The 26,786-nt window shown below is 41.3% G+C and overlaps 1 protein-coding gene across 1 annotated transcript in view; it reads left to right on the top strand.

Moving 5' to 3' along the window:
- Nucleotides 1–14,910: 14,910 nt before the first annotated feature.
- LOC139556461 (ankyrin repeat and SOCS box protein 2-like) overlaps nt 14,911–26,786 on the top strand; it is a 45,299-nt gene continuing 33,423 nt past the window's right edge. Inside the window, exons 1-2 of the mRNA XM_071370435.1 lie at nt 14,911–15,034; nt 19,101–19,394. Coding sequence (XP_071226536.1) covers nt 19,108–19,394 — 287 coding nt within the window. The 5' untranslated portion in view covers nt 14,911–15,034; nt 19,101–19,107. The remainder of the gene's footprint in view (nt 15,035–19,100; nt 19,395–26,786) is intronic.

Consider the following 26,786-nt stretch of genomic DNA (forward strand, 5'->3'; position numbering starts at 1 on the left):
CTATGCAAGCTTCAAACATCCTACCCAATTAACAATAGTTGGTCCCACAGTCACCACCTCTTTGCATATTAAGGCTACCCAGCAATGTGTTTCACCACGTTGGTTCCTTTACTGCTAGTATGCAAGGTTAATCTGTCACCAGTGTGTTCTTGGTTAGCACCCAGTTTGCATTTTGGTACACCAGAAGTACATTGATTTCCAATGGAACGCTGCGTTTGCCTTGCAGCATTGCATTGCAGAGGCAGTTGAAGTGCGTTCTGTGTGGTGCATACATTGGATTTATCGAACTGTATGCATCAAACTGTATGCATAGAATGCTTGACAGAAATGGTATCAGAAGGTGAATGTTGAACTTTTGTTGCACACATATCCAGATGATAATCCGTTCCATTTTGCACAATGACACTGTCGGTGTGATTGAGGGGTAACACTTTTACTATGGTTGTTGAAACAGTGCCTGATCTCAATCTCATTATCTGTGGTTGTTGACCCCAGTTGACTCTCGAGGACAGGTTTTACTATGGATGCTTCCCATCCATGTACTTTTGGGGGATTTTCAAGCTCATTGTCTGCTGTTCATTGGTTTACATCACAGGCTAATTGGTTTGTAGGTAGCCAGTGGTGTAAAGTACTTAAATAGTACTTTAAGTATTTTTACTTAAGTAGTTTTACAGCATGCGTGCTTAAGTTCTACGTACAAGCATAGATATTATTTCATCGAAACACATAAGCAAATGTTTATCTGGCACTCAGCGCGCAATGCTTGATTGAGGAATGTCACATTATCAAATTACACTCATGCTTATAGAAGTGGCGGTCATTCATCAATACACCTTATCATATTGTAACAATGTGAGGCACTCAGCATATCAACATTGGGCCGGGACTTTTAGCAGGTGCCCATATCGTCCCGCATTTTGGCATGTACTATTTGGTTTTGGTATTTTATTAGGATCCCCATTAGCTGTTGAAAAAGCAGCAGTTACTCTTCCTGGGGTCCACACAAAACATGACATAATACAGAACTTTAATAGACATGAACAGCTCAACGACAAAACTTCATAATTTTTTTAAAGGCACACTTAGCTTACATATCAATATATACACACAAACTATCTAGGTCAAATAGGGGTGAGGCGTTGTGCCGTGAGGTGTTGTTTCATCTGTTTTTTAAAACCAGGTTTGCTGTTTATTTGAGCAATATGAGATGGAAATAATGACTATATAATACTGTACGCTTTCTTGAATTTGTTCTGGATTTGGGAGCTGTGAAAAGACCCCCGGTGGCATGTTTGGTGGGGAAAGCCGACTGGCTCAAATTGGTCATACGTAGAAACATTTAAAATGTTTGTTTTTTTAACATTTTTTTACGTTGGATAAAAGTAAAGATTCAGAGATACAAAATGCCATATCTTACACAACAGCTAAGGAACAATGGGAAAGTAATTTTGCTTTGAAAGTTGATAAACTTGTAAACTCACTTTAAGAAAATGGCCTTTGAATCTTTTGGTACTACTACTGGGAGAGAGGAGAGGGAGGAGCTAGATTCATATGAGGGGTTCATGGCTCTGGTCAAATGCAACTTTGATCATCCCCCGGAGGGCAGAGAGGGGGGTGAGCGCCTACTCCAATTAAGGCAGGGGGACCAGACGGCTGCCGAGTATGCGCTCACCTTCCAGACAGTAGCAGCATCCAGCGGATGGAACGTGCTGGCACTTCGTACACTATTCAGAAGAGGTCTGCGCGAGGAGGTCCAGACAGAACTGGCCTTGTTGAGACGACAACCGCTCCTTGGACTCACTCATTGCGATGGCCATCCGTCTGGATAACCTACTTCGGGAGCATCAGTACTCTCATTGCTTCTCTCTCTCCCCCTCCCTCCCTCAATGAACACTCTGGATCAGAGCCTGAACCCATGGAGGTAGGGGTCACACGCCTCCCCGCGGTGGAGCAACGCAGACGGAGACAGCTGGGGCTCTGTCTGTATTGTGGTCAAGGAGGGCACCAGTTCTAGTGGTGTCCGGCGCTTCCTGATCTGGGATCCACAAGAGCAGAGGGACAGTCACATGATCTTCCACCTCTTGGGGCAGGAGTGAGTATTCCAATTTCATCACTTTCTGCTAAACTCTTTTTGGTGTCCATCACACTAGTTGACTGTCCCTCATGTGTCTACAGCATTAGTGGATTCCGGTGCCATTGACCAGACCCTTGCCTCCTCTCTTAACATCATCTCATACCCGCTCTCCTCTCCTTTCCTGGTTCAAGCCCTCAATAAATCGGCCACTAAGATCCGGAACCATCATACACATCACCCAACCACTCACCCTCACCGTAGAGTCCATTCATCAGGAGAACATCCCTTTCTTCATCACCAGTGCACCCGTTCACAAGATCCTTGGCCTCAACGCCATAACCCCACCATCTCATGGTCGTGGATGAAAATCAGACTGGTCACCTGAATGCCGGAGGACCTGCATCCCCATCCCATGTGGTTCCATGTCAGTTGAGAGTCCTGTGGTTGCCCTTCAGCCCAACATCCCGGAGGTATACCAGGACCTGCGGGAGGTATTGTCCAAGACCACCGCCACCGGTCTTCCTCTTCATTGCCGCTGGGACTGTGCCATCAACCCGTAGCTTTCCATCTAAGTTGTCAATGGCAGGAGGTTTGTCATTATTGATTGATAACTATAATTTATCCACCTCTCCCACACTAACTTGACAAAATCTAAACTCGCAATGCTTTTCTTTCATTATTTGTTTTTTATGCTTGAATACAATGGCGCGTTGTTGGCATTTTCTGCCTAAGTTTGGCCACTTTGCCAATGAAGTAATTAAAAAATAACTGGCAACATCAAATGGTTTTGTGATGAATAAGCCATCTGATTCAATGTCTTTCTGACCATCATTTAATTTAAGGAGCCTTTTGGTCCTAGACTTGGCGCTCCAGTATCACTTGCCGTGTGGTAGCAGAGAGAACAGTCTATTACTTGGGTGACTGGAGTCTTTGACAATTCTTTGTGCCTTTCTCTGACACCGCCTAGTATATAGGTCCTGGATGGTAGGAAGCTTGGCCCCAGTGATGTACTGGGCCGTACGCACTATCCTCTGTAGTGCCTTACGGTCAGATGCCAAGCAGTTGCCATACCAGGCGGTGACGCAACCGGTCAGGATGCTCTTGAAGATGTAGCTATAGAACTTTTTGAGGATCCGGGCACCCATGCCATATATTTTCAGTCTCCTGAGGGGGAAAAGGTGTTGTCGTGCCATCTTCACGACTGTCTTGGTGTGTTTGGACCATGATAGTTTGTTGGTAATGTGGACACCAAGGAACTTGAAACTCTCGACCCGCTCCACTACAGCCCCGTCAATGTTAATGGGGGCCTGTTCAGCCCACCTTTTCCTGTAGTCCACAACCAGCTCCTTTGTCTTGCTCACAATGTGGGAGAGGTTGTTGTACTGGCACCACACTGCCAGGTCTCTGACCTCCTCCCTATAGGCTGACTCATCGTTGTCGGTGATCAACACTGTTGTGTTGTCATAATACAGTTTAGTCACATCATTTCTCAATTTGCAGTAAGTCAGCCAGTCAGATTTGCAGCCAGACTTATTAGCCACTTATTTTGCCCCATCTCTTTCAACCATACAGTTTTTCAATTCCTCATCAATCCATGGAGCCTTAACAGTTCTAACAGTCAGCATCTTGCTCAGCTAGTGTTTCACGTTAATCATACATATCACATTACGGCAGGCGTGGTTGGGTAGATGTACATGCAGTCTCATTTTATTCTAACACATAACGATGCTTAAATCCTACTCTCAGCGTACTTGCATTGATAAACATTTCATATACTACTTTCCATATCAGCATAATTGCACTTTTGTTCTATTCTTCATATGCATCTCCTTTACCTCTAATGATCGTTGTTTTCTCTTACCTTTAGATTGAACAATTTCTCCACTATGTCCCTTCTTCCTGGTGAGTATGTTATCTATTTTGGAGGGCATCAATTCCAGCTGCCCAGCAAAGGGCTAGCTGTCATCAGCATCTGGCTCCTCGGGGACGAGGCCATGCCCCAAACTATTTAATAAAATTCCATATTGCATTCTGTCTTCATTGTTCATTCAGATAAGCCTGTACTTGATTAAACTGCGTCAGTGTGGTCGTCAGGTGCTCGATCCTAAAAGACAAGAGGAAGAAGTGAGTAGCCGAAAGCATTCAGGAGGGAGGAGCCTTTTCAGGAGAGAAGGACAATGAAGGGGTTTGGTTACGTATACCTGTACAATGCCAGTCTGAGGAATAGGGAGAAAGAGTAGGAGCAAAAGTGAAGATTCGGGGTAAACCGTAACCCAGGCAAACACAGCAGATGCAGCCTTCAGGTGAAGTATTTGTCATGGAATGAAGGGTATCGTAACAGTTTTCTGTGGGTTGGATTTATTTTAATCCTGCCCTCATGCCCTCAGCCGGCAGCACTCAGGTAATCATCAATCCGGAGTGCAGCTGCACGCGACCCAATCGTAATTTTCATGGTCAATTTAGTTCGACATGCGATATCCCTATGGGGCTAGTTTGAGACCATCAGTAAATTACATGGGACAATATTTTAAAAGGTCAATAGCTCTAAATTTCAATGACAAAAAAACTCCAACTATAAATTGTAGAAATTCATATACAAATATTGAAAGCATTTAATGAGACAACTAAAAGATGTGCAACATGAAAATATTACCCTATTTACATTGTGTAATTCATTGATGGTCCCTAACTATCCCCAGAGATATCCAAAGTCTAACCAACTTTCCCACGGTTGCAAACCAGCCGACTAATTGGCGAAATTATTTGGCTAACTCTTCCCAACTGTGAACACACACATAAGATACTAGCAAGGTCGTTGAAGATTGATGGCAAAATTGGACGTCAGGAAATGCCTTTAAATCCAGCCACTAGAGGCAACAATGACTCTGGATCACAAGGTTGTGTGTTCGATCCTAGTCGTGGACACTTTTCCCCCCCAAATAACTGCCAAGCAAATTGTTGTAATCCCGTGGATCAGAAGGTTGTGTGTTTGATTCAAGTTGATTACAGTCATAGATACTGTTTTTTCCCCACACACAACCACCAAGCAAATTTATGTAATCCCGTAACTCTGGATCACAAGGTTGTGTGTTTGATCCCAGTCATGGACACTTTTTTTTAAATGTAGGTTTTAACCCTATCCCAAACCTTAACCCTTGCTTTAACCATTTGGAATGATTCCTGTGACTCTGGGTGAGAAGGTACCTAACCTTAACCATTTGTGACCGACTGGCTCGATCATACATTACAGTTGAGGAACAATGGGAAAGTAATTCTGCTTTGAAAGTTGATAAACTTGTAACCCCACTTTTGAGAAAATGGCCCTTAAATGTTTTGGTACACTTACTGGAGACCTTTTTTTTTGTCTACACCCATTCAGCATTGTTTACACCCTCTTAAGCCTTATCCCCACCCATCTCTTTAAGGATTCACATATGAGGCCATGTGCTAAACAGAGTGAGTATGGTACTGTACTAAACAATCAAAAATGTCAAGACTAAAGGCAGGTTTATACTACGCCTATCGACATGTCTGTAGACAGTTGTCGCAGTGACATCTTGAACATTCTATTGCCATCCGGCATCAAACTTGTCTTTGTCTTAATGAAAAAGTGTAAACAAAAATGACAGGCTGCATGACATCAGCAGCTTGGTGGTCCAAAATAGCATAACTGGTGCATTTTAACACCAATAAACCCATCCGTTTAAAAATGAATTTAGTATATGTCAATCTAGCTAACCAGGCAACTAAAATCAACATTCTAAAGAATGTTCTGGTTAGTTTCTAGCTTGTTAAGCTAGCTAACATGAAGTTAGCTGGCTAGCCAGTTCAAATAATGACCATATCATATAGCTGACAACGTCTTAACTGTAACTCATTTGTATTCATTGTTACAGAAAAATAAACTCACAAGATCCTTATTTACAAGTTAATGGAAAGCTAATTACAGAAAATAGCTTACGGTTGGGAGTGTGACGAAATAAACAGGGCATTCTACCTGAGAATTTTAGAACTTGGACACTGTCTCATCGGCCTAACGTTATATCCTAACTTGACTTTGGTGCAGGTTATGTTCTTCTTCACATTACCGACTCTGGTAAACACACTATATCAAATACAATATAGGTTTATTCGTCACATGCACAGGATACAGAAGGTGTAAACTGTATAGTGAAATGGTTACTTGCAAGCTAGCTAGCTAAACAATGAACCATAATTCCAACTCATAACGTTACATGAATATGTAGCTAAAGCTAACCAACTAGGTTAAATGTTAGCTAGCTAGCTAACTGGCCTGATGTTAGCCAGCTGGCCTGAAGCCAGACTGGTAAAAGTTGGTTAGCAGTGAGGTGTGAGTGAAGCTGGACTTTAGATAGAAATGGGAGGTTGGAAACAGGCCTGTAGTTTGAGAGGAGGTCTTGGTCGAGGGATGGTTTCTTGAGCAAGAGGGTGACGGCAGCATACTTTGAACAGTGATGGCACCTGCACAGTGTGTAGGGACTTGTTGAACAGGTTGGATACAAACTGGATGAGAGCTAGGGGTTGGAACCGGTTCAGGGAACAGAACCAAAACACAGAAAAATTACGTTATTTTCAGAGGAACGGAAACAGAACCGGGAACGAAGGGGATCTCTTGTGTTCTGAAACAGAACCATTATTTTTAAAGCATTGGAACTGGTTAATAACGTTATTTTACATGCCAAGCGTTTTATTTATTTTTAATTCTGGTGCCGTAAGCTTGTTAGCTGGCTCTGGTCTAGGGTGTTGAGCCAACTCTCGGATGTTCAAAGTTTCTCCATATTAGTCGCTCCTCCATAGGTATCTAGCTAGTATAATTATGTAATTCAGTTAATTAATGATAGGCCTACTTCTAATATCCTAAATACATTATAATGCAACTCATGTCATGATGCCCAGCGTGTCAAGCCAAGCCTCCCATGTCCACCCCTCTCTCTCCCTCTCTCCCCACACCCGCACAATTTCAGTTGCATCTTTTGCCCTATACTTGTCTGTCCATCAGCATTTGTCAGTCTGAAATTTTGTAGTTGACACTCGGATATGGGTCGGGTCCTGTTTGGTGGCCATGGACCTCGGGTCTGTGTAAAAATGTGAAATACAGACAGAACCCGAAATTAGATTACAAGAGTTTAGTTCCTAATAGCCTCTTGGCGCACCGATCCCTTTAGCGGGATCATTTTCGTCAACATCCACTGAATTGCAGAGTGCCAAATTCAAAAGAAATTACAAAAAATATTTAATTTCATGAAATCACAAGTGCAATATACCAAAACACAGCTTAGCTTGTTTTTAATCCACCTGTCGTGTCAGATTTTGAAAATATGCTTTACAGAGAAAGCAATCCAAGCGTTTGTGTGAGTTTATCGATCAGTACACAAAACATTACAAACACCTAGCAGCAAAGTATCTTGGTCACGAAAGTCAGAAAAGCAATAAAATGAATCGCTTACCTTTGATGATCTTCGGATGTTTGCACTCACGAGACTCCCAGTTATACAATAAATGTTCCTTTTGTTCGATAAAGATTATTATTTATTATCAATCCTCAGGTTGTTTTTAACATAAATAATTGATAATATTTCAAACGGACGGTAAACTATTCAATACAAGAGAGAAAGAATATGTCGAGCTACCACTTTCGCGCGCATGAACTAATCGAAGGACATCTGGCAGTCCACTGACGCGATTTGATAAATCTCGCTAATTTTTCAGAATAAAAGCTTGAAACTATGTCTAAAGACTGTTCACACCCTGTGGAAGCCTTAGGAAAATGAATCTGGTTGATATCCCTTTAAATGGAGGAAAGGCAGGCAATGGAACAGGGATTTTTCAAAATAAAGGCACTTCCTGGTTGGATTTCCTCAGGTTTTCGCCTGCAAAATCAGTTCTGTTATACTCACAGACAATATTTTGACAGTTTTGGAAACTTTAGAGTGTTTTCTATCCTAATCTGTCAATTATATGCATATTCTAGCATCTGGGCCTGAGAAATAGGCTGTTTACTTTGGGAACGTTATTTTTTCCAAACATAAAAATACTGCCCCCTAGCTTCAAGAGGGTCCCTAACTAACAAACAAAAATGTTACGTTTATTCTCTAGAATAGCTGGCCTCGAGGCATCCCAATTTAGCCGATGCGTGCCTCAACATTCCAACAGCCTAATAAATACATTTCATATATGATATCGAAAAATGAATCATTTGGCTGTGTTTACGAATGTCTTGGGTAACATTCAAAGTAAAAATGAAAAACCTCTAAAACACCACAATTCAAGTGTTAATAAATAGGATACATTTAATATACATCATCACAAAGAAATCCATGTTTCTTCATTTAGGCAGGTCTTAAAGGAACATTATGAATATAAGAAAATTATTTTTAAAAGAACAGAATAGCATATTTGAGTTGAATTACGTTACTGTACTTAAGTGTTGCGAGTGCCTACATGTGGGCCAAAAAGTTAGGCCTATATTTGAAACCGAGCTGCACATTTTTTAAGCATTGTTTGGCAAAGGTAGGTGATATGGTAACTTTAAAAGATTTGTCTATTTCTGATGTAAAAAGATTTACCTGCATACGACAGACAGTATGATGATTTGAAAAAGTCACCTTTTGGTGCTCCATTTCCAGCCGTGCCTTGGATACCTTTTCTATCAACCACATCCAAACCAAACTCAAGGCTAATTCTATAAAGGATATATATCTACTTTTCATTTAGAACAATAAATAAACTATTATAATGAGTTAGACCTGAGTTACAGAAATAGGCTGCAATAATCAATTAACACTACCGTTCAAAAGTTTGGGGTCACTTAGAAATGTCCTTGTTTTCAATGAAAACATACATGAAATGAGTTGCAAAATGAATAGGAAATATATTCAAGACGTTGACAAGGTTATAAATAATGATTTTTAATTGAAATAATAATTGTGTCCTTCAAACTTCGCTTTCGTCATAGAATCCTTCATTTGCACCAATTACAGCCTTGCAGACCTTTGGCATTCTAGTTGTCAATTTGTTGAGGTAATCTGAAGAGATTTCACCCCATGCTTCCTGAAGCACCTCCCACAAGTTGGATTGACTTAATGGGTACTTATTACGTACCATACAGTCAAGCTGCTCCCCACAACAGCTCAATAGGGTTGAGATCCGGTGACTGTGCTGGCCACTCCACTATAGACAGAATACCAGCTGACTGCTTCTTCCCTAAATAGTTTTTGCATAGTTTGGAGCTGTGCTTTAGGTCATTGTCCTGTTGTAGGAGGAAATTGGCTCCAATTAAGTGACAGCCTTCCTTCTTCAAGATCCCTTTTACCCTGTACAAATCTTCCACTTTACCACCACCAAAGCACCCCCAGACCATCACATTGCCACCACCATGCTTGACAGATGGCGTCAAGCACTCCTCCTGCATCTTTCAATTTTTTTCTGCATCTCACGAATGTTCTTCTTTGTGATCCGAACACCTCAAACTTAGATTTGTCTATCCATAACACTTTTTTCCAATCTTCCTCTATCAAGTGTCCGTTCAAAAGTTTGGGGTCACTTAGAAATGTTCTTGTTTTTGAAAGAAAAACAAATTTTTTGTCCATTAAAAGGACATCAAATTGATCAGAAACACAATGTAGACATTGTTAATGTTGTAAATTTCTATTGTAGCTGGAAACGGCAGATATTTTATGGAATATTAACCTCTCTCGGGCAGGTGGGACGCAAACGTCCCACCGGCCAATAGCCAGGGAAAATACAGCGCGGCATATTCAAATAACATTATATAAAAATCAAACTTTCATTAAATCACACATGTAAGATACCAAATTAAAGCTACACTCGTTGTGAATCCAGCCAACATGTCAGATTTCAAAAAGGCTTTTCGGCGAAAGCATAAGATGCTATTATCTGATGACAGCACAATGTCAACAAAGAGAGAGTAGCATATTTCAACACTGCAAGCACGACACAAAACGCAGAAATAAAATATAAATCATGCCTTACCTTTGACGAAATTCTTTTGTTGGCACTCCAATATGTCCCATAAACATCACAAATGGTCCTTTTGTTCGATTAATTCCGCCGATATATATCCAAAATGTCAATTTATTTGGACCGTTTCATCCAGAAAAACACAGCTTCCAACTATCGCTACTTCTCTACAAAATATATCAAAAGTTACATGTAAACTTTACCAAAACATTTCAAACTAATTTTGTAATACAACGTTAGGTATTTTTAAACGTTAATAATCGATCAATTTGAAGACGGGATGTTCTGTGTCCAATACAAAAGAAAACAAACTGACGCAACTTTTTTCGTAACGTGGCTCTCTCAAAAAATGTACTTCATGTGACCCTCATTTACGATAGCCCTACTTCTTCAGTACACAAAGGAATAACCTCAATCAATTTCCAAGGACTGGTGACATCCAGTGGAAGCGGTAGGAACTGCAAGCAAGTCAATTTGAAATCTGGTGTCTCTAAAAAACTCATTGAAAAGACAGTGACATCAAAAAAATACAAATTCTGAATGGTTTGTCCTCAGGGTTTTGCCTGCTACATAAGTTCTGTTATTCTCACAGATATGATTCAAACAGTTTTAGAAACTTCAGAGTGTTTTCTATCCACATCTACTAATAATATGCATATCTTATATTCTGGGGATGAGTAGCAGGTAGTTGAATTTTTGCATGCTATTTTTCCAAAAGTGAAAATGCTGGCCCCTGCCCACAAGAAGTTAACACAGGTGTACAGAGGCCCATTATTAGCAACCATCACTTCTGCGTTCCAACGGCACGTTGTGTTAGCTAATCCAAGTTTATAATTTTAAAAAGCTACTTGATCATTACAAAACCCTTTTGCAATTATGTTAGCACAGCTGAAAACTGTTGTTCTGATTAAAAGAAGCAATAAAACTTTCCTTCTTTAGACTAGTTGAGTATCGGTGCATCAGCATTTGTGGGTTCGATTACAGGCTCAAAATGGCCAGAAACAAAGACCTTTCCTGTGAAACTCGTCAGTCTATTCTTGTTCTGAGAAATGAAGGCTATTCCATGTGAGAAATTGACAAGAAACTGAAGATCTCGTACAACGCTGTGTACTACTCCCTTCACAGAATAGTGCAAACTGGCTCTAACCAGAACAGAAAGAGGAGTGGGAGGCCCGAGTGCACAACTGAGCAAGAGGACAAGTACATTAGAGTGTCTAGTTTGAGAAACAGACGCCTCACAAGTCCTCAACTGGCAGCTTCATTAAATAGTACTCGCAAAACACCAGTCTCAACGTCAACAGTGAAGAGGCGACTCCGGGATGCTGGCCTTCTAGGCAGAGTTCCTCTGTCCAGCGTCTGTGTTATTTTGCCCATCTTAATCTTTTATTTTTATTGGCCAGTCTGAGATATGGCTTATTCTTTGCAACTCTGCCTAGAAGGCCAGCATCCCGGAGTCGCCTCTTCGCTGTTGAGACTGGTGTTTCAAGAAGAATTTCAATAAATTCTAAAACATTAAAATCGGAAAAGTGGTGCGTGCATATGTATTCACCCCCTTTGCTATGAAGCCCCTAAATAGGATCTGGTGCAACCATTTACCTTCAGAAGTCACATAATTTGTTAAATAAAGTCTACCTGTGTGCAATCTAAGTGTCACATGATCTGTCACATGAGAAGTACAGATCAGGGTTGGGTTATAAAAAAATATCCCAAACTTTGAACATCCCACGGAGCACCATTAAATCCACCAAAACTCACAGACCAGGCAAGGAGGGCATTAATCAGATAGGGAACAAGGAGACCAAAGATAACCCTGAAGGAGCAGCAAAGCTCCACAGTGGAGATTGGAGTATCTGTCCATAGGATCAGTTTAAGCCGTACACTCCACAGGGCTGGGCTTTACGGAAGAGTGGTCAGAAAAAAGCCATTGCTTAAAGAAAAAAATAAGCAAACACGTTTGGTGTCTGCCAAAAGGCATGTGGGATACTCCCCAAACATATGGAAGAAGTTACTCTGGTCAGATGAAACTAAAATGTAGATTTTTGGCCATCAAGGAAAATGCTATGTCTTGCGCAAACCCAACATCTCTCGTCACCCCGAGAAGCATGGTGGTGGCAGCATCATGATGTGGGGATGTTTTTCATCGGCAGGGACTTTGAATTGAAGGAATGATGGATGGTGCTAAATACAGAGAAATTCTTGAGGGAAACCTGTTTCAGACTTCCAGAGATTTGAGACTGAGACGGAGGTTCACCTTCCAGCAGGACAATGACCCTAAGCATACTGCTAAAGCAACACTCAAGTGGTTTAAGGGGATACATTTAAAATGTCTTGGAATGGCCTAGTCAAAGCCCAGACCTCAATCCAATTGAGAGTCTGTGGTATGACTTAAAGATTGCTGAACACCAGCGGATCCCATCCAACCTGAAAGAGCTGGAGCAGTTTTTCCTTGAAGAATGGGCAAAAATTACAGTGGCTAGATATGCCAAGCTTATAGAGACATACCCCAAGAGACTTGCAGCTGTAATTGCTGAAAAAGGTGGCTCTACAAACTATTGAATTTAGGGGGGTGAATAGTTATGCACGCTCAAGTTCTGTTTTTGTCTTATTTCTTGCTTGTTTCACAATAAAAAAAGTGGTAGGCATGTTGTGTAAATCAAATGATACAAATCCCCCCAAAATAATTTTAAATTCCAGGTTGTAAGGCACCAAAATAGGAAAAATGCCAAGGGGGTGAATACTTTTGTAAGCCACTGTAGTGTTTGTTTACATTCTTTGTTTACAAACATTGGAGTAAAACAAGCTTATATTTTTGGGTTCTGATGGGGTACGACTGTTGAACTAAGCTCATAAACTAAGCTCATAAGTGATATTCTTCAAGAATAAATGGGTACATATCATTAACAACAATTTATGTAGCAACTGCTGATTGCCCCTTTAAGCGGCTGAGCTAGCTAGGTAGCTGTTGAGCACTTCGATTGTGACAACTTTCTAGCAACCCAAAGACAGCAAGCTAGCTAACTATTTTCCAATTAGGCATTTGTTTCATAACCCATCTAGCGAAGGTTGCAAGCTAGCTTAATCTAGCCTGCATAATACTGTTTGCCTTGTTTGTTGATCTTTAATACTAGCTAGCTAGCTATGCAGTTCCAACCTGCCTAGATTCCCATCCGACCAGCTAGCAATGGACAGCTACCTAGCTAAATATTTATAGTAGTAGTTATAGAAGTTGGATATTAGTAGTTGTTTAGTAAAGGAGACAGGAGTTGGCCTAGGTCTGCTACACCTGGGCCTGATTGACTAACAAGCTACTTTTTAAACAATTCAACATTTTGTTTTCAACTTTAGTCTTGGCCTGCTCCTGGAGGGAAAAGACGTCCACCGAAATGCTGCCTCCGACGCCTCGAGTGCCACTACGTACTGATATTAGCATTTTCAGCGCATTATGCCCATATCATCAGAAAAGTATCTAAAAACAGATTTTGAAGGTCAAAAAAGTCAAAGAGCATTTGAACATGAGGCGTGAAAAATGCTAATAATGGTACCATGACTTGAATGGGATTTGTGCCACAAATACTAAAACATTAGGTGAAGGAACCTCTGCCAAAGCATGAATTGCTGTCATACCTTGTCCATAGACTGCTTACAGGGTAAGGAAACCAATGTAATTTTGTAATTTTCACACTTATATTTCCACTTTGATACTGTAGGCAAAACTGGGCAACAGGTAGCCTACTGGTTAAGAGTGTTGGGCTTGTAACCGAAAGGACGCTGGTTTGAATCCCAGAGTTGACTAGATGAAAAATCTGTCAATGTGCCCTTGAGAAGGGCACTTAACTCTAATTGCTCTGGATAAGACTGTCTGCTAAATGAAAACATTTATATAAATTGTGTTTTCTGTCAACGCCAGGCTTTCTGCAACAGCCTTTAACTTCTTCTTCTGCACCACAACAAACAATTAAGCAAGTACTTTACTAACCCCTAACCATAGTACTGAGGTCAGTGCTAAACTAACCTCCAAGCTCTACACTCAACAGGGTATTAAAAGACTTACTGATGATACAACTGTAACTCTAGTGGCTGGTATTCTGGAATCCAGCCTGTGGGGTATCTGTGACCTTTCCCTCATACGAGAATACATGTAAAGTGTACAAGGTTCAGAATTTAAACTAACACATGATGCAGATTGGCCTGCCAACACAACGGGAAGGTTACCTTGTCAATAAACTTGACCCTTTTTTTTGTTGTCTAAAAATACGGAACAGGCATCCACAATGAATTTTAACACCTCTTTGCATTGCAGTGATTGTAACACAAGACAATACCAGACTACTCAACATAAGGAACAAGTCACACCGACTCGCCACAACAAAACCTGATCCAGACTCAGCAGATGATTGACCTAGCACAGGAGGACTACAATCCAAACACTGTACTTGGGACGACTCACACCAGTTGGTTTACCTTGAACACAGACAATATCACTCAATTGTAATATGTACGAATTCTATGAGTCACATTACCTGATGAAGATATTCGCCACATTATTATTAGACAAGATGGTGGCCGTTTTGCTAGCTCCTCCTCAACCTTGCTATTTTTTTGTGTGTAAGGATTTCACTGTACCATTTACACTCACTGTGTCCTGTGCACGTGACAAATAAACGTGTTTAATTTATTACGCCAAGACTTCCAGCTATTTGTTTTGTTGTTCAGTACTATCCGTCCCTCTTCAAAAAAGTGGGCCAGCTCCCCCCCAGGAGCATTCTGAGTTATGAAGGAGGTAGATGAAAAGTTGACCTCCCCCCCACCATATCATATGCCTCAAGAAATATCCCAGACAGAAGCCCAGTTTCAGAAACCTCCACTGACAGAAGTGGAGAAGTCTTAGTAGGGGAGACTAACCAAAGAGGAAAACTTGGACACTTTTTTTTAGGAAAACAGTAAAAGTTTGGGAGAAAGGTAAGACATATTTTTCTATTAAATTGTTATTTGACAACGTTGGTGCACTCTTTTTTTTTATTTTTTTAGTTATTGACATTTTTTCTACATGGACCCGATGGTAATGAGCATTTTAGAATTATTATTAGAAGTAGTACACTCCATTGGTTATTTCAGAAATCCTTAAATTATTAGAATTTAAGATTTTAACACTTTTTCAAGGGGAGCATATCCTCATTTCATGGTCCAATCCTAACATAATCCCAGCATTAGCCAACCTAAATACAACCTTAAATTTTGTTCTCTTCAAATCTATCCATTTGAATGACATGCTTGTGTTCAAAGGGAATTCTCCTTAATTGACAAGCCCACCTGTACATATGTTCCTTTACTTTGCTCTTGCAGTTTCTGCCTGCCAGCCAATGTTCAGCAGTGAGTACATTAATACATATGCACTTGAGAGCCTAAAACAGTCCTGTGCAATGGACCCATGGGATTTTGGTTTGCAGGTCTATTTATAAACTGTATCTACATTGCACGCAGGGCGATATTTGCGAATGGGCTAATGGGATACTGTAGCTGTCTTATGACTTGCAAAACACATCTTATATGGAGCAAATGATACGCTGCCCTTCAACTGGGCACTTGTAAGTATGTAGGGTAACTTATTTGGCAATAAGGTGTGTTGAAGACTATGCCTGATTGTTTGAATGAATGAATGAACAGTACATGACAAAACAATTTATAGAACAGAGTATTTATTTTCTTTTTTTAAAGTATTTTTTACTTCAAATGCTGAGTGTGCTTGTCCTGATTCCTTACTTGAGAAATAGTGGTGTCTGAACTGACTGAAATCCTTGATAAAGATGAGCAACAATGACTGTATAAATAATTCAAATACTGAGCTCCAGTATGTTGTATGCTCAAAAAAAAAGAAATGGGGAACTTATATTATTTTATTCACTTGCTCAGAGAAAGCGATTGTTAAACAAATCATATATTTTTTCCCTAAAATGTAGGATTCAAAATTATTCACACCCCTAAAGAGTCTTGTGAATAAGGTAGTACAAGTTTAGTATTTGGTCCCATATTCCTAGCACGCAATGACTATATCAAGCTTGTGACTCTACAAACTTGTTGGATGCATTTGCAGTTCGTTTTAGTTGTTTCAGTTAATTTTGTGCCCAATAGAAATGAATGGTAAATAATGTATTATATTATTCTGGAGTCACTTTTATTATAAATAAGAATATAATATGTTTCTAAACACTTTTACATTAATCTGAATGCTACCATGATTACGGATAATCTCAACTGAATCGTGAATAATGATGAGTGAGAAAGTTAGAGGGTCAAAGATCATATCCCCAAGACATGCTAACCTCCCCTGTTATTGGTAATGATGAGAGGTTAGCATGTCTTTGACCCTTTGTAACTTTCTTACTCATTATTATTCACGATTCATTCAGGATTACATTAATGGAGAAGTGTTTATATACATATTATTATTTATAATAAAAAGTGACTCCAGAATGATACAATAGATTATTTATCATTCATTTCTATTGGGCAAAAAATAATCTGTAACAACTAAAACGAACTGCAAATGCATCCAACAAGTTCGTAGAGTCACAAGCTTAATGTACAGTAGTCATTGCGTGCTAGGAAAATGGGACCAAATACTAAACTTTTGAGTCTTTAGGTGTCAATTTTTACCCCTACATTTTGGGAAAAAATGTTTAACAAGTAATATCAATCTCTTTTTCTGAGCAATAGTAAAACTGTAAAAACATATTTCCCATTGTATTGGGGAGCATACAATATTTGCAAAGGACTGTAAAGGTTTGAAAATGATGATTCTACAGTATATTAGGAATGTATTCAGACCCTTTGCTATGAGACTAAAAATTGAGCCCAGGTGCATCTTGTTTCCATTGATCATCCTTGAGATGTTTCTACAACTTGATTGGAGTCAACCTGTGATAAAATAAATTGATTGGACATGATTTGGAAAGGCATACACCTTTTCTTTAAAAAGTCCCACAGTTGACAATGCATGTCAGAGCAAAAATCAAGCCATGAGGTCGAAGGATTGTCCGTAGAGCTCCGAGACACGATTATTTTGCAGCATTGAAGGTCCCCAAGAACACAGTGGCCTCCATCATTCTTAAATGGGAGACGTTTGGTACTACCAAAAAGGTAGTACCAAAAAGGCACATGACCGCCCGCTTGGAGTTTTCCAAAAGGCACCTAAAAGGACTCTCAGACCATAACAAACAAGATTATCTGGTCTGACGGAACCAAGATTGAACTCTTTGGCCTTAATGCCAAGACAGCGCAGGAGTGGCTTCGGGAAAAGTCTCTGAACGCCTTTGAGTGACCCAGCCAGAGCCCGGACTTGAACCCGATCGAACATCTCTGGAGAGACCTGAAAATAGCTGTGCAGCGACACTCCCCAACCAACCGGACAGAGCTTGAGAGGATCTACAGAGAAGAATGGGAGAAACTCCCAATACAGGTGTGCCAAGCTTGTAGCGCCATACCCACAAAGAATTGAGGCTGTAATCACTGCCAAAGGTGCTTCAACAAAGTACTGAGGAAAGGGTCTGAATACTTATGTACATGTGATATCAGTTATTTTTTATATATACACATTTGCTATAATTTCTTAACAGTTTTTGCATTGTCATTATATGGTATTGTGCCTATTTTTGCATGTTATTTTGGCATTAATACGTGTCACATATCAGTTTGCAAACAATGTAAAAAAATTAATATATAATTGAGCCGCATACAAACAGACAGCTCCAAAATGCAGGTATTTCAGCCTAGCTAGGTGCTTTCTGTGGTGGTGGGGCAGGCCAGCAGAAAACAGGAGCATTGCACCGTGATTGGCTCAGTGTTCTGTCACTCATGGGGACACTGTCACCTGCCTTTAGTAAGGGTAGACATCAAGAATGTGAGCCCTTTGGGTGCTGCCATAGAGTTACATTAGAAGTTCCCTTCCAAGAAGGCTCAAATTGGCTACAGAAATGATGTCAAACCCACGAAGGACAGCCTCGCCACTTTCCTGTTCAAGCACATCGCAACATGAGTCCAAAAATGTCTTATGTTGCTTCTTAAATGATGTAGGATGCCAGTGAGATAGTATTACTTTCTTAGCTACAGTATACATAAGTTTGTTGTGTAGTAAGCTGTTAGTAGCCCATGTGCCTCACCCTAATAATTTGGTCTATTTTCACATTGTAAACACATTGTTCGTGGCCGGTGTGTGCTTGTTTGCAAACCTTTTGTTATAGCTTTGACAGTGCTACGGATAGTAGTGTACTGTAAGAACGGCCCATGTTCTGAATTGTCGCTGTACATTTCAAAAGTGCTGAACAAATAGTTATTGACTACGTCTGTTGTCGCTCGCTTATTAATGTCGAAATTACGGATTGCCTTTTATCTGCTTGTCTTCCCCATATGCCATAGTTTGTACATCTCAATTGTCAGTAGAAACCACATTTGTTCAAGCAAGTCAGCCATACCAGCTATGTTTCTTTAAAAGGCAGTAAATGATGCTGAATGAACTGTTTCGCTGCCAGACAAGGCTCAGCTGAAAGCCAGGTGTAGCAGTGGTAAGATGTTAGGACTGCTGTTGGGACAGCTTTATGTAGGCCTTAACAGTTTGTGGGCACCATTTGTCACCGTTATAGTGCAATTCATGTATTGTTTAGTGTATTTTTTATTTTTTTTGCCCCACCAAGATTTGCATGCTAAAATTGCCACTGAACCCAGGACAAAATTATATATTGATATCACTACCCTGTAAGCAGTATGGACAGGTTAGACAGCAATCCATGCTTTAGTTTTATTTACCTGGCCAAGTTTTTTTGCAATATCCCTGAAATTAGCATTTTCACACTTCATGTCCAAGTCATCTTAAAGTAACATAATTAAACTACACAATTAAAACCAATATGTCATTTTGTAATTTGGGTAAAATAATATATTGGCTTGGTGTGCTTAGGAATGGGTCTCGCAAGATCCAACTTGGTGAACATAATGCATAATACGTAACTGCATGCCCTCTTTTTCTCTCGAGATTCAACATGGCAGTTGCCAGCATGGCCATGCCTGGCTCCACAGCAGGCCCCACACTGGGTTTTGATGACTACAGTCTCTACAGCAACCTGTCAGATGATGAGCTGATGCAGCTGGCTATCGAACGCAGCCTCAGTGATGCCACTGCACCGGGTGAAGCCAGCAACACCACCACAGCTCTAGGAAGAAGAATAGTCCAGTATAGGGCAAATCCACCCCCAACCAGGGTGAACCCACCAAATCCACCAAGGCAGGAACCAAGCCACAGGCCGCCTACTGCCAAACCAACTGACGCGTATGTACCAGCTGAAAAGATCCTTCATTTTTTTTCATTATCCACAGGGTCATTGGGACACCCTTTACATTAAGTTGTAGGGTACAGATAGTTACATGCAATTCAAATTTCTTGACATGTTATTTGCAGATGTATGCACGAGTGACTGTTTTCTTAAATGAATGACTTAGTTAACGTGACTAAACTATCTACCTGCTAATACTGCTAGCCGGCAAACCAAGAGGCCCCGAGTATCAGTTGTTGACATACGACACCTCGTTAACATGCTGTCCTCATTGCTTCCCGTTGGGCCACGTGCCAAACACCTGTCCTATCGCATCTCATGGCACTGGATTCTTACCCAACGGGCATTTTAGGAATAGATCCAAGTAGCAGTCTGAAGTTCATATGCCACCATGGAGGGAAATAGAAACACTAACAAAAACAAGTCTTGGTGTAGAGTTGGACGTACTGTTGCAGGCTCTAAAAAGTTAGCTATGTCACGTTACAGTATTGGCAGGACAATTTCTGGATGGTGTGTGTAAATTGTCATTCTAGCATCTAGGGATTTTTATTTTATTTTTTAAGTATAATAATTGTGCCCTCCAACTGTACATGTTGGATATTAACATACTATGCATATGTCTAAAGTCTACCCCTTAGAAAAGCATTCAGAGAAACACTTGAAGGGAGATATGAACTAAAATTGTGATAGTGGACAGGTATTTTAGATGTAATAAGAGCAATGAGAATTGATTAAGGAATCAAACAATTAACTTTTGAAGAAACACACATTATCTATTGAGTTTAGGATTCCTCCATATTAGTTTAGTTAATTTAAAGTACACATTTGCAGCAGTCAGCTATATTACTGAGTATTCACCCCTCTTGGATTTTTGCACATTTTTGCACATTTTGTTACAAAGTAGGTTGAAATGGATTTAATTGTGATTTCTTTTTGGGTCATTGATCTACCCAATACTCTAATGTCAAATCATTTTAATATACACTGAACAAAAACATGAACACAACATGTAATAAAAATTCCCAGAAATGTTTAATACGCACCCCAAAATATTAATTCTCTCAAATGTTGTGCACAAATTTGTTTATATCCCTGTTATATCCCTGCTAGTGAGCAGGGATATATCCCTGCTAGTGAGTCTTTGCCAAAATAATCCATCCACCTGACAGGTGTGGCATATCAAGAAGTTGATTAAACATGATCATTACACAGGTGTAGCTTGTGCTGGTGACAATAATTGGCTACTCTAAAATGTACAGTTTTGTCACACAACGAGATGCCACATATGTCTCAAGTTGAGGGAGCGTGCAATTGGCATGCTGATTGCAGGAATGTCGACCAGGTCCTGGCTGGGTGGGCCTGGCTGCCAAGTGGGTGGGCCTATGCCCTCCCCCATGGCTGCACCCCTGATCAGTTGTGATTAGGACCTAATAACATTATTTTTCAATTGACTGATTTCCTTATATGAACTGTAACTCAAGAAAATCTTTGAAATTGTTGCATGTTGCGTTTATATTTTTTGTTCAGTATAGTTGTATAAGTATTCACGCGCTTTGTTTTTGGCAAGCCTAAATTAGTTTAGGAGTCAAATTTGGCTTAACAAATCACATGATAAGTTAGAAGGTTTCACTCTGTGAAATAATAGGGGTTAACATGATTTTTGAATGACTACCCCTTCCTCTGTCCAGACTGCTCCCCATACATACACTACCGTTCAAAAGTTCGGGGTCACTTAGAAATGTCCTTGTTTTTGAAAGAAAAGCAAAAATGTTTGTCCATTAAAATAACATAAATTATGGCCTCCCGGGTGGCGCAGTGGTCTAGGGCACTGCATCGCAGTGCTAGCTGCGCCACCAGAGTCTCTGGGTTCGCGCCCAGGCTCTGTTGCAGCCGGCCGCGACCGGGAGGTCCGTGGGGCGACGCACAATTGGCATAGCGTCGTCTGGGTTAGGGAGGGTTTGGCCGGTAGGGATATCCTTGTCTCATCGCGCTCCAGCGACTCCTGTGGCGGGCCGGGCGCAGTGCGTGCTAACCAAGGGGGCCAGGTACACGGTGTTTCCTCCGACACATTGGTGCGGCTGGCTTCCGGGTTGGAGGCGCGCTGTGTTAAGAAGCAGTGCGGCTTGGTTGGGTTGTGCTTCGGAGGACGCATGGCTTTCGACCTTCGTCTCTCCCGAGCCCGTACGGGAGTTGTAGCGATGAGACAAGATAGTAATTACTAGCGATTGGATACCATGAAAATTGGGGAGAAAATGGGATAAAAAATATAAATAAATTTTAAAAAATAACAAATTGAGCAGAAATACAGTGTAGACATTGTTAATGTTGTAAATTACTATTATAGCTGGAAACTGGTGATTTTTTTATGGAATATCCACATATGCGTACAGAGACCCATTATCAGTAACCATCACTCCTGTGTTCCAATGGCACGTTGTGTTAGCAAATCCAAGTGTATCATTTTAAAAAGCTAATTGATCATTAGAAAACCCTTTTGCAATTTTGTTAGCACGTTCCCATCTCCACAGAGGAACTCAAGAGATCTGTCAGACTGACCATCGGGTTCTTGGTCAGCTCCCTGACCAAGGCCCTTCTCCCCGATTGCTCAGTTTGGCCAGATGGCCAGCTCTAGGAAGAGTCTTGGTGGTTCCAAACTTCTTCCATTTAAGAATGATTGAGGCCACTGTGTTCTTGGGGACCTTCAATGCTGCAGAAATGCTTTGGTACCCTTCCCCAGATCTGTGCCTCAACACAATCCTGTCTTGGAGTTCTACGGACAATTCCTTCGACCTAATGGTTTGGTTTTTGCTCTGACATGCACTGTCAACTGTGGGACCTTATATAGACAGGTGTGTGCCTTTCCAATCATGTCCAATCAATTTAATTCACCACAGGTGGACTCTAATCAAGTTGTAGAACCATCTCAAGGATGGTCAATGGAAACAGGATGCACCTGAGGTCAATTTTTAAATCTCAAAGCAAAGGGTCTGAATACTTGTGTAAATATTTCTAAAAACCTGTTTCCGCTTTGTCAATATTGATTTGAATTGGGTTGAGATCTGTTGAATGAGACAGCCATGGCATATGGGTTACATCTTTTTCATGATCATCAAACCATTCACTTGGTGGCATAGCCATGGTAGTCAAAATAATGGCCTGCCCAGCATTTTTATACATGACCCAAAGCACAATGGGATGTTCATTGCTTAATTAAATCAGGAACCACACCTGTGTGGAAGCACCTGCTTTCAATATACCCAGTTTATCCCTGATTTACTCAAGTGTTTCCATTATTTTGGTAGTTACCTGTATGTACTTGGGTGATTCTCATGAAACTGGCACTTGACAAAAAATATTTTGACAATAAAATCATAAGAATGTGGTGATTGACAGAGTCGAAAGCCTTGGCCAAGTCGATGAAGACGGCTGCACAGTACTGTCTCTTATCGATGACGGTTATGATATCGTTTAGGAACTTGAGCGTGGCTGAGGTGCACCCATGACCAGCTCAGAAACCAGATTGCATAGTGGAGAAGGTACGGTGGGATTCAAAATGGGAATAAATATTAGTTTTTTGCATTGGATATATTTACATATCATTTGGAGACAGAAACATAAACCTTTTACCTTATCATAAGTAGACATCATTGCAAATGATTAAATCCTTCCAATATATATATTTTTTTACGAATTGAACTTTAATTTAATGAGTTGACTCTTCACATGGGATGATTTCACTGAACAAGAAAAGATACGGAATATTATATCAGGCTCAAAAAGCCCAAAATTTGCCCGGATGGCCACCAATTTTTCAACCCTTGTATTGGTCAGCCTGTTGCTTGCGTGTTCCCAAACAAGGACCAGTTGCGCTCTGAAGCAACTGATGTTGGTGGGATTTGGAGAATAATGGAGGCAACAGGGGAAAGAGCCTCATATCTACAAAGCCCCTTCCACCAGGTAGCTGATGAGATATGCTAGCACCACTGCCATATTGCATCTCCATCCCAAAGCCCTTGCTTGGAAGTGTACTTTGCCAGACTGCCAAGAACCTTGCCCTCATCCAGGCCAAGGTGGCGAGACACAGTAGTGATGAAACCATAGGCGTTGTTGAGCTCTGCACCAGACAGGATGCTCTTGCCAGCATACTTGGGGTCCAACATGTATGCTGCGGCATGTATGGGCTTCAGGCAGAAGTCTTCACGTAATTGATGTATTTCAGAACTGTAGTTTCCTTGCTTGGAGCAACAGTGAAGTGGGCAGGGCAGTACGGATTTCTTCTCTTACATCTGCAAGCAGAGTCTGAACATCAGACAGGATGGCATTGTCTCCCTCAGTCCGTGCAATGGCTACTGCTAAAGGTTTCAGGAGTTTCAGGCTGCTTACCACTCTCTCCCAAAAATACATCATCCAGGAGGATCCTCTTGATGGGGCTGTCCATATCGGCAGACTGTGATATGGCCATTTCTTGGAGAGACTCCTTCCCCTCCAGGAGAATGTCAAACATGATGACAACACCACCCCAACGAGTGTTGCTGGGCAGCTTCAATGTGGTGCTCTTATTCTTCTCACTTTGCTTGGTGAGGTAGATTACTGCTATAACTTGATGACCCTTCACATACCTAACCATTTCCTTGGCTCTCTTGTAGAGTGTATCCATTGTTTTCAGTGCCATGATGTCCTTGAGGAGCAGATTCAATGCATGAGCAGCAATGGGTGCGCAGCCAATGGGTGCGATGTGAGGGTAGGATGCCTCAACCGTAGACCAAGCAGCCTTCATGTTCGACAGATAATGCTGCACCAGTGCAAATACATTCTGTGGTCCAAGGTCATTGATGATTGCCTTCAGCTCATCTGCAATGTAGAGACCGGTGTGTCTGTTGTCCCTTGTGTCTGGGCTCTTGTAGAATACTGGTTGAGGGGTGGAGATGATGTAGTTAATTATTCCTTGCCCATGAACATTCGACCACCCATCAGAAATGATTGCAATACAGTCTGCTTTCTCTATGATTTACTTGACCTTCACTTCAACTCTGTTGAACTCTGCATCCAGCAAATTAGTAGATAAAGGATGTCTGGTTTGAGGGGTGTATGCTGGGCGAAGAACATTCAGAAATCTCTTCCAATACACATTGCCTGTGAGCATCAGAGGTGAACCAGTTGCCTACACAGCTCGAGCAAGACATTTATCAGCATTTCTCTGACTACATTCCTCCATTGAGTCAAAAAACATATGATTCCAGGAGGACTATGAGCTGTTGCTATCGATAAGGTGTCTGATTCATGATTTTCACCTCGAATAGAAGTAGAAGGACTTTTGTCAGAGGTTGCTTGTTGTGAGCGCTGAGGGAACTTTATGAACTTGGCCAGATGATTCTGCATCTTTGTTGCATTCTTCACATATGATTTGGCACAGTATTTGCAAATGTACACAGCTTTTCCTTCTACATTAGCTGCAGTGAAATGTCTCCACACATCAGATAGTGCCCGTGGCATTTTCCTGTAAAGATTAGAAAAGAATGAGTAAAACAATAAATAAATATATATATATATATATACAGACACACACACACACAATTCCATGTACAGATAAATAGTTAGATTAAACAACTCCTTTGTAAGATAAATGTTTTAAAATGAAACATGTATGGAAACAGGTGAATTAACACTCAGTTAGCAGGCTCAAGCTAGCTAAAACCCACATGGTAGCAAAGACTAACTAGCAGAAATTGTTAACAAGGTAGAAATAATTTAAACACACTTTGCTGTAGGCTACTATTAACTGGTTAACAAAAAATCATGTATGTCATATAAAATACACTGCTCAAAAAAATAAAGGGAACACTTAAACAACACAATGTAACTCCAAGTCAATCACACTTCTGTGAAATCAAACTGTCCACTTAGGAAGTAACACTGATTGACAATAAATTGCACATGCTGTTGTGCAAATGGAATAGACAAAAGGTGGAAATTATAGGCAATTAGCAAGACACCCCCAAAAAAGGAGTGATTCTGCAGGTGGTGACCACAGACAACTTCTCAGTTCCTATGCTTCCTGGCTGATGTTTTGGTCACTTTTGAATGCTGGCGGTGCTCTCACTCTAGTGGTAGTATGAGACGGAGTTTACAACCCACACAAGTGGCTCAGGTAGTGCAGTTCATCCAGGATGGCACATCAATGCGAGCTGTGGCAAAAAGGTTTGCTGTGTCTGTCAGCGTAGTGTCCAGAGCATGGAGGCGCTACCAGGAGACAGGCCAGTACATCAGGAGACGTGGAGGAGGCCGTAGGAGGGCAACAACCCAGCAGCAGGACCGCTACCTCCGCCTTTGTGCAAGGAGGTGCACTGCCAGAGCCCTGCAAAATGACCTCCAGCAGGCCACAAATGTGCATGTGTCTGCTCAAACGGTCAGAAACAGACTCCATGAGGGTGGTATGAGGGCCCGACGTCCACAGATGGGGGTTGTGCTTACAGCCCAGCACCGTGCAGGACGTTTGGCATTTGCCAGAGAACACCAAGATTGGCAAATTCGCCACTGGCGCCCTGTGCTCTTCAAAGATGAAAGCAGGTTCACACTGAGCACATGAGCACATGTGACAGACGTGACAGAGTCTGGAGACGCCGTGGAAAATGTTCTGCTGCCTGCAACATCCTCCAGCATGACCGGTTTGGCGGTGGGTCAGTCATGGTGTGGGGTGGCATTTCTTTGTGGGGCCGCACAGCCCTCCATGTGCTCGCCAGAGGTAGCCTGACTGCCATTAGGTACCGAGATGAGATCCTCAGACCCCTTGTGAGACCATATGCTGACATATGCACATTTGTGGCCTGCTGGAGGTCATTTTGCAGGGCTCTGGCAGTGCACCTCCTTGCACAAAGGCGGAGGTAGCGGTCCTGCTGCTGGGTTGTTGCCCTCCTACGGCCTCCTCCACGTCTCCTGATGTACTGGCCTGTCTCCTGGTAGCGCCTCCATGCTCTGGACACTACGCTGACAGACACAGCAAACCTTTTTGCCACAGCTCGCATTGATGTGCCATCCTGGATGAACTGCACTACCTGAGCCACTTGTGTGGGTTGTAGACTCCGTCTCATACTACCACTAGAGTGAGAGCACCGCCAGCATTCAAAAGTGACCAAAACATCAGCCAGGAAGCATAGGAACTGAGAAGTTGTCTGTGGTCACCACCTGCAGAATCACTCCTTTTTTGGGGGTGTCTTGCTAATTGCCTATAATTTCCACCTTTTGTCTATTCCATTTGCACAACAGCATGTGCAATTTATTGTCAATCAGTGTTACTTCCTAAGTGGACAGTTTGATTTCACAGAAGTGTGATTGACTTGGAGTTACATTGTGTTGTTTAAGTGTTCCCTTTATTTTTTTGAGCAGTGTAT

Source organism: Salvelinus alpinus, chromosome 27 (genome assembly GCF_045679555.1).
Source record: "Salvelinus alpinus chromosome 27, SLU_Salpinus.1, whole genome shotgun sequence".
Classification (NCBI taxonomy): Eukaryota; Metazoa; Chordata; class Actinopteri; order Salmoniformes; family Salmonidae; genus Salvelinus; species Salvelinus alpinus.